Source organism: Belonocnema kinseyi, chromosome 10 (genome assembly GCF_010883055.1).
Source record: "Belonocnema kinseyi isolate 2016_QV_RU_SX_M_011 chromosome 10, B_treatae_v1, whole genome shotgun sequence".
Classification (NCBI taxonomy): Eukaryota; Metazoa; Arthropoda; class Insecta; order Hymenoptera; family Cynipidae; genus Belonocnema; species Belonocnema kinseyi.
The window spans coordinates 72,973,939-72,983,329 of NC_046666.1; the positions used below are offsets into that span (position 1 = coordinate 72,973,939).

Sequence of the window (9,391 nt, forward strand, 5' to 3'; positions counted from 1 at the left end):
CTACTGTGATTGGTCACAGAAATATTGTAGGTCACATCACTCATTTTTGCTAATTTTTGGTCAACTTCAAATTTTTTCCGGATGAGAGATGCCGCAATATGACTTACCGCCAATGTGACTTGCCGGGGATTGGACATGATATCTTGAATTGAAAATGTTGTCAAACAAAACGAATTGTCTGGGAGAACCGAAAATATTTAGTCTACGCTCACCAAATTTCAGGGAACTTAGATATGGCCACCATAATTATACCTGTCCCCGGTTTCGTAATTGTTCAGTTATTTTGTGTTATATAAATTAATTTTATTGATTTTTTTTTTAAATTTAGGAATTAAAACTTGAAAGGAATAAAGTATGATGAAGGAACATCAGAATTGACTAGATGATTTAGATGAAACTTTTGTTCAAACCTCGAGGCTGTATCGATATTGGACCTCTGTTGCGAATATAGGGCGTCGGACGATCGAGATGCCCGCGGCATTCGCAAACGCAAACGTAATTGGGTATACCAAGTACGCACACGCGTTTCTACGTGAGCTTCGTTGCGCGAGCCCATTAAGTTCTAGAACACCGCGAGGACCAGGTGGCATATCGGTGAAAGGAGGAGTTTTGAAATCAGTCAGGGAACACTAGAAAAAAAATTTTCTGTCATTTATTTAGTTTAAATTTGAAAAAAAAACACTATTTAATTCATTAATCCAAAGAATTGATCTTGTTTCCTAGTTTTTGAATATATAATACCTTAAATATTGAAAATAATTGTATTGATAGTGAAAATATCGCTACAATTTTAATTTTTTTTTAAAATCCTAAATCCTTATAAAATTAACTGACAAAATCTTTTTTTCCAAGATCAGTCTCATGTATGTCTTCAGTTCTTTACTCTTCTTCTAATTTTAATGGGATTTTCGCTATCTTTGACTTTTTTCTTAGTGTTCTTCAGTGTTAAAGTGTATACGAACAGTCTTGCGAATAATTTTAAAAATAGTCTCTGCTCGGTTTTAACCCTTCGTGAAAGCCGCCGACTGGCTCAGTTCTCGTAGAGGTCCTTCATGTGGATTAGTTCGCGAGTGGCTCGTCGGGAAGTTAGACGTGTCTTTTTCCGATTCGTAATCGCCCCGGAAACCACGCGTTCACCAACCTGCAAATCAGTTGATTGTTTACTAAAAACTCCTAAATTTGTAAATATTTTGAAGGCCCTTCATTTAGAAAACAGTTCAATTTGAAAAAAATAAATAAATGTAAAGCCTTAAAATTTAAAAATATTATATAAATTTTAAAAACATAAAAATTGCAAGAATTATTAATTTTAAAATCCGTTACACGTGAATACCGAGTTTTAAAAGTTAAAAAGGGTGAGCTTCTAAACTCAAAGAACTTAAAATGTAACGAATACGAATTTTAAAATGCTCATATTTGTAATATCTCATTTGAATTTCCAAATTTGAAACCTCTTCAAATGTACGGCTTTATAGAATTTCCGGGATCACAGTCTTTTTCCTATTCTCCTCCGTTTCCGTTTTTTTACAAATTCTCAGAAATGATTAAATGTACGCTATAACTATAATAATCATTGTTCGTTTCATATCAAGAAAATTATTCTATTCAAAAGTAGAATATGATACTGCGTATTGTGAAAGTTAATTTTTTGTAAATTTAAATGTAAACTGTTATTAATTAATGTTTCAATAGTAATATATTTATTAAGGTTATTCTGTATAATACTAAAGTACGTACATAAATGATTTATAAATAAATAAAGTAAAAAATAAATACTCTTCAAAAAACGTAAATCTGAAGCAGTTTAAAAGATGTTGAAAATGTGACAACCGGAGACAGAAGTTGTTACCTAATATAAAATGACGACAATTATAAAACATAATTATAGTAATTCTAAAAAATGGAAGATAAACACTTCTAAACTGAAATGTACAAAGTTAAACAATTAAAAAATAGAATATTCCAAGTGTATCAACTGTGTTGAACAGTCTCCAATTTTATTTTTAAATCTTACCAATAAAAAATGTACAAATGATCTAAAATTTTTTCTCGGACGCAATTAAAATTCTTGAAAAGAAATATTTAATTATATTTATAAGTATCACAATTTCATTATTTATGACGTCATTTTTTAAATAGAAAGTGTTCTCTATTACCTAGGAGATAACGATTTTAAACATATAAAAAAGGCTTATGCAACAAATGTTACTTTTTGTCGTTTTTTTTGTATTTCTATAAATGGATTCTCAACAACTGAAGTAATCTAATTTTTCGAAATAAATTCATTAATGGCACAAACGATTAAAACCCCGTTTGACATTATTTAAAAATATAAAATGTATTATAGAAAGATTGTTTCTTCTTTTATAAATATAAAAATAAATTTTTAATTTTACCCATAGACTTGAGCCTTTTCGCGATGCCAAACTGATTGTGTCTTAAATTGCCAAAATAATTATTATCATTTCTTTTTATGTTTTATTTTTTAAACTAAAACTAATGGTTATTTAAAAAATGCATTAAAATTCCTCCGTGTTTTTTTAAAATTTAACTCCTTTCGCACTATGAGCCCTGGGATTTTAATAAAAAAATAAAAAGTGTAAAGCCATTCGACGTTTTTTGAAATAAAAATATGTTTTTGCAGCACAACTGTGAAAATCTTATAATAAAAGTGTGTTGAACATTTTGAATATGCAAATTGAAAAAGTTTCAAATTTCAGAAGAACTGCATTCAAAAACTCTCGAAATTAAAATACTTAAAAATTAACATGATGCAGACTTTAAATGACTTGAAATATCCTGAAATTAAATGTCAGCATTTTCAAATAGTCCAGATTTCCAATCTCAAAAGCCTCAAAGTTTTAGTTAACAAATCAAAGACTTTGAAAGTTGAGTTTTGATAATGAAAAAAATCGGAATTGAAAGCCCTTCAAATTCGAAATCATTCTAACATGAATGATTTTAATTTGATGTATCTGAAAATTTAATACTTAAATAATGTGAAACCGTGTGAATTTAAAAACGTTAAACTTAAAATATTATAGTTGGAAAGTAAAAACATGTTCAGAAACGTCACTTGAAGAAGTTAAAAATTGTAATTGTTTAAATTATTAATAATTATTACCTATCAAAACTTGAACTTTCATAGAACCAGCCGTGTTTAAAAATGAAAGCCTTAACTAAAAAAGGCTTAAATTGCCCATGATTCGAAATTTAAGACTCCGAACTTCCAAACTTTATAACTTGAAAAATCAAAATTTTTAAGTATAAAATATAGTTAAAATTACGAAATTTAAGTATTTTTCATTGCATCAGGAACATTATTTTTTAAAGCTGACAGTATTGCTTAATTGTAAAATAAAAAAAATTGAAATTGAAATGCAATTTTTATATACTTCTACAAATTGTTTACTTGTACCAAAAAATTCTGCTATTTGCACAAAAATTTTTTTATGCTTATAATAGGCCATAGTTCTAATTACAAGAATCCAGAATAAAATATCTGAATATATATATTTCAATTTAACAAAATTTGTATAATAATCCGAATTTGAGAAGATTAGAATTGGAAATGAAATCCCGTTCAAAATAAATTTAATTAATTGTATTGTAATGTCATTAATTTCTCAATTAAAGTCAATTATTACATTCATTTTAAATTATAAATTATTAGTAGAATTACAATATAATTACATCCGTAAACACTATTTTCTAATATCAAATTTTGAATCATTGCCTCTTATTTGATTTTAGTCTTTTACGTGGACTATAGACGCCTTAAAGAATTTGGTTCATTAAAAAAACTGCCAAGTTTACGTGACTATCTGATCAGATATTATAAAAAGATTTTGATAAGCTCGACTTGACCCATGAAACCTGAAAACAATCAGACGCTAAAGACGGTCTGCTTATGATTTGGCTTTTTAATCCTGGGGTATCCGTATAAGAAATAAAATCGCCGCTTTTATATAATCGGATTAAAAAAAATTCTTGTTCGTGTATGTATCTATAAACTATAGAAAAAGTATATGTCGTTTTACGTAACGATGCGATCATCATTCATGCAGCACCTGGAAATATGTTGTGAAAATAAATAAGAACGCGGACATTCAATCTCGTCAAGAATAGTCTCCCGGTAAAATCATCAGAGGAAGGCTTTATTTCCGTTGGCGGAGACTTGAGCCTTTTCGCGATGCCAAACTAATTGTGTCTTAAATTGCCAAAATAATTATTATCATTTCTTTTTATATTTTATTTTTTAAACTGAAACTAATGGTTATTTAAAAAATGCATTAAAATTCATCCGTGTTTTTTTTTAATTCAATGAAAAAGTGATTACTGAATATAATTAAAAATAGAATTCAACGATAAACTTAAATTGAAATGAAAAGTTGACTAATTTCTCAGTGTGCAAACAAAAGTTTCTCTAAAGTAGGTACTCGTGAAATTGAAAGTTGACATAAACTTTTGCTTTGCTATCACTTTAAAATTGATTATCCTTTTCTTAAGTAAATATAGAATTTTATTAAATGAAAAATATAATTGAAATTGAAGTAATTGAATAGAACCTATAATATGGAAGTGCTACAAGAATATTGTATGAGTGGTTCTCATTCTCGAGGAAGAAAACTGTTCTGAAGAGAGTGAAGTTTTTTTATTATTAAGAAAATATACAAAATCCAAAAATGGATTCAGTGAGAGATTTGAAGAGACTTCTATATGAGAGAAGTGAGGCTTTGAGAAAAAGGGACGAAGTTGTGGAGGCCCTAGAAAAGGCACTTGAAGAACGTGATTCTACGATTAGATATCTTCAAAATGAAATTGATAAATTTAGACAAATTGTGGATCTTAATATGGTCACTGGATCATTGGGGCCTTGTCAAAGGTTGAAGAGACAAGCAATTTCTGCTGAGCCTTTGCGAAATGATTCTAAGCCAATTCCCAAGTTCAGCAAACCACAAAGGTAGTTAGTTTTACAGATGAATTATTCATATTTCTTACAGGAGGTCTAATTTTGTGTTTGGAAACGAGATGATGACTTTCAAAACCTGCAATTTTTGCGATTTTTGGGATATTAAGGTCTTCTTGTTTCAGTTTATCCAGTTATTTGCGCTCTTTCAAAGTCCACGAAAAAAATGGTACATATATTCCAATTTTTTTTAAAGAAAAATATGTCTAAAAAATCGCACCTTTTTCCTGAAATTGTTAGGAATGATAAGTACTAATGCTTACTATACATTTTCCATTTGGTATGCTTTAGTTTTTCGCGAGAAAAAATTATTTTCGATTTGTTTCTTAAGCGGCAATTTTCTATTTCGAATATTTTATTTTTCGGGAATTTTACATTGTCGGGAATTTTATTTTTTGCCATTTTTTAGTTGTCTTATGTAACCATTTAAGTAGTATTTTTTCTTTAATTTTTGGTCCAAGTTTTAAAAGTTAAATTTATCAATTATTTCTAAGTCTTGCCATTCACCTATTATTTATCCAATAATTCCACGAACAATTCAGATGAATCTTTCTTTTTCCCCATGCTAGGAAATTTGTCGAATTTTCGAAACCTACATTTACAATTTTTCGTTTATGTACTTTCTATTTTTTAAGTTAATAAAATATTATTTTTATGATATGTGAATTGATTGGTAAAGCAAGAATTCAGCTATCAATTTGATTTATTCTGTCCATTTATCTAATAAATAATTCCATGAATAATTAAAATGAACCTTTATTTTTTTTACCTGGCTATATATCCACCGAATTTTAACTTATAAGTTTAAAAAACAGCTAAATTTGATATTGTTTACAAGTTGTAAACCTACAGAATTTTAAAGTTTATAAACATTTTAAGATACCTTATAAAGATGGTAACTTTTTATAATCTCATCATTTATGATTGAGAAAGTATTAGAATTGTCCGAAATTTGACATCACAGTTTTTCAACGGATCTCCACGTTTCGAGACCCCCTGAAGCCAAAAATCAGGTCGTCCGGCCGTCCGTCCGTAAACACGATAACTCTCGAAAAAATGGACGGATCAAATCCATCTTTGGCACACTTTTTTCAGGTCCAAAAAGAAAGGACGAGTTCGTTAACTAGCCATTTTGATAAAAATTCAAAAAGTGAGCGCATTTTGAATATTTTTGAGATCACTTTTTTCTGAATTTGAAAATTCTATATACGGAAATTTATAGTATTAAAAAGAAAAAACAATGTATCCTTATAACTTTTTTTCATAAAATAAAAATTATAAGATTTATAGCATTTTCAAAAATTTTTTAATCAACCGCAAATTAAAATTTTAAGCCAAAAAACGCACGATATGAAAAAAAGTCAAGAGAAGAGAAAATTTCGTTTTAAAAGCCCTACAAGATTATCATAACAAAATTTTTTATTTTCTTGGAAAATCGAAAATTCAAATTTTGATTGCACAAAAAATAATGAAAAATAAAAAATTAGGTTTTGTGGAAAAACTATCTAGGATATGAAAAAGAATGAATTAACAAAAAATTTTATCCCAAAAAAGATTTACAATTTCGTTAAGACTCTCTTCTTGATATGACGCGTACTTTTTGTTTTATTTGTGAAAAATAACATTGAAAATAAAAAAAATAAATAAATAAAAATGTGTGGAAACCGACGAAAGTTACGAGAAACAAAAAAATTTAACAAAGCCTGTTCACAAATGTATAAAGAAATCATTTTTATTTTCATTCTTTTGATAATAAAAATACGTTTTATCGTTGTGAAAGCTTTCATATATTGTAATTTCACAATCCTGATTTCAGGTGCTATTTTAAGAATTGGTAAATATATATAAACTATATTTTTAGCAGAAAACTTGTATTTCCATGTATAAATCAGCTCTTTCATTTGTAATTATTTTTATCAGTGTTTAAAAATAAATTTTAAGTTAGAAAACTCCTTTTTTAATGATTTGTGATAATAAATATTTGGCATTTGTATCTTCGTTCATTGTGTTACGTGCAGATATAGATAACGTGAAGGTTTTGAAACAAATAATAATGGTCGATCCCTAAAAAGGATCCACTCATTTTCATTCTGAAATCGTATTCGCTATTATTAAACTCGAAATACGGGTGACATTCTAATTGCTAATGAGATTTCGAACTTTCTCGTCACGTGGCTCTGAATGAATTCTATACCTCGGCATTTCCATATACAGACATACTTTAGATTTAAACACCGTTTTTTCAAATGATAAAAACATCGTTTTGAATAATTTGATAATGAGAAACACAATGCAAGATTATATCGGTACATAACAAACGTAGACCCAAATTTATTTTACCCCAAGCTAATTGGTTTTTATTTACTATTTACTTTATGCAATTTACTCATCACGCCTGAGTAATTTCTAATAGTCTTTATAGAAGTTAGATAACTTTAATTAACTCGAATATAAAAGCTAATAAACAGCTTGAATAAAATTGCTATTATTTTCTAGTTCCGTCAGAGAGGAGACTGAAAAAATTTGAATAAGTCACCTGAATATGTTTAACAACCATAAAACAAATTTCTGAAAATTAGAGTACATCAAGTTTGGTCGTTTTAAAAACTCATGTTAATCCTGCTAGATTGGTTTATGTACGTGAGAAGACATGTAATATTTAAAAAGATTGCTTATGTTACTATCATTATTATACCATTAACCCGTGCATAAATTTCGATCTGGCCCCGATCGGGGCAAGACCAGTCCAGATCGGGTCCCGGTTGGCAATCCTGGTCGGGGCCAGATCGCGTATGAAACACACGCCCAGGTCAGGACACCCGATCGTTGCCCCATCGGTGCCCGATCAGTACACGATCAGTCTCATTATAATACATTCGTGAATTTCACTAATGGAGATTTAATATAAGTAAACTCGAAGCTCTTGAATGGTCCTTTCCTTTCGAAGGCCACCTTAATATTTTGAATTTCCAATTAAGTTGTTTTAAGTTAAAATTAAAGTACTACAGGCACGAAAAGAAGAGGTTTCAGACTACAAAATTTAATTATCCTTTTGAGAAACGTAAGATTATTGTAGATGGTATCAGTTTCGAGGAAAAGGTTTGTTTTTGGCGAAAAAAATGGATGATAACCAGAAATATTTTAATGAACAGTTTTAATTTCCTGAAAAAAATGTTGTCTATAAAATTTCTTAACTAATTAGAAAAATTTTTTTCGCACAAAGATTCCCTACAACTTCACATTTTCGAATGCTTCCAAAGAAAATCGTCGGAAAGTAACCTATGATTTACGATTTATTAACATTTTACTGTAAATAAATTCAATATTCTTTTAATTGCATTACTTCTTGAAAAAATCAAGAAGGTGATTGTAGATAATATTTTCGCCAAAAATTGAACTATCATTTATTATACCGTTTTATTTTTTAAGTCTGTTAAGAAGCAGTATAGACCAAACAACTTTTCAACAAAAATGAAAAATTTTGAAATATTTCTGGTTATTTTAAATATTATTTACAGAATATGCATTTAATTAATTTTCGTTATTATTCATTAATTTCGGGGTAATGGACATTTTTATAAGTTGAAATGTTATTGTTTATGATAAAAAAGAAAAATAACTTTGCTTAGCATTTTAAACGTCGCGCGAAACCAATTAATTGACGAATGCGACGCATTCGCAGTTGAGTAACTATACTCTGTTCCCTGAGAGAAGATTATTGTTCACTTGGTCAAGAAGAAGGGATTTGTTGAGATGTTTTAGCGGTTTAGCCAATCTGAGTAGAACCTCTTCAAATTCATTAGAAAATATTTTCTTTGATTGATTTACGACACTGGCTTTATGTTTTCTACTACTTGCCTGTTTGCTTACCAAACTCAGTGTGGATAAGGTTATCCCAGCAGGGGTCTTTGGTCCAACAGCAGGTCAAAATAAGGAAATGAACAGAATTTAAACTTTGCAATTAGCGATTTGAAAATAGCATAATCCGCATCTACAAATTTTTCCGATTCCAATGATACATTGCTTGCCTAGGAAAGTTGAAAATTTGAAGAAATTTAATCGCAGAAACTTTAGCTCAATATTCTATTTTTCAGATTGATCCAGAATTCTCGTGCTATTTAAGTAAATAACACGTTCGTTCCGCAACACTGCTCAGACCCAGGTTGCTGATCAATCTGTCTAGCAATCACCCCAAGCGAAGAACCTCACGAAGTCGTTATGTAAGGTTCCCCACTTGGGTCCATTAATAGTCAAGGTCTTTGTTTCAGACGTCATTCACTCTACTGACACTCTTTTTATTAACTATTTGCCGCCATACTTTCCTAACCATTCTTTCCGCGGTCTACCTCTGGGCACGTTGCCATTTACTTTACCTTGATACACTTGTTTCGTTAGTCGTTCATTTGGCATTCTCTCAACATG

General features: G+C 29.3%; 1 protein-coding gene across 2 annotated transcripts in view; it reads left to right on the forward strand.

Moving 5' to 3' along the window:
* LOC117182303 (cGMP-dependent protein kinase, isozyme 2 forms cD4/T1/T3A/T3B) overlaps positions 1 to 9,391 on the forward strand; it is a 174,130-nt gene that overhangs the window by 82,900 nt on the left and 81,839 nt on the right. The window contains exon 1 of one of the 2 annotated variants that reach the window (XM_033375445.1): positions 4,570 to 4,963. The exons of the other annotated variant lie outside the window; for it this stretch is intronic. Within the exon in view, the coding sequence (XP_033231336.1) occupies positions 4,686 to 4,963 (278 nt within the window). The 5' untranslated portion in view covers positions 4,570 to 4,685. Of the gene's footprint in view, positions 1 to 4,569; positions 4,964 to 9,391 lie in introns of those variants that run through there. 2 annotated transcript variants of the gene reach the window in all.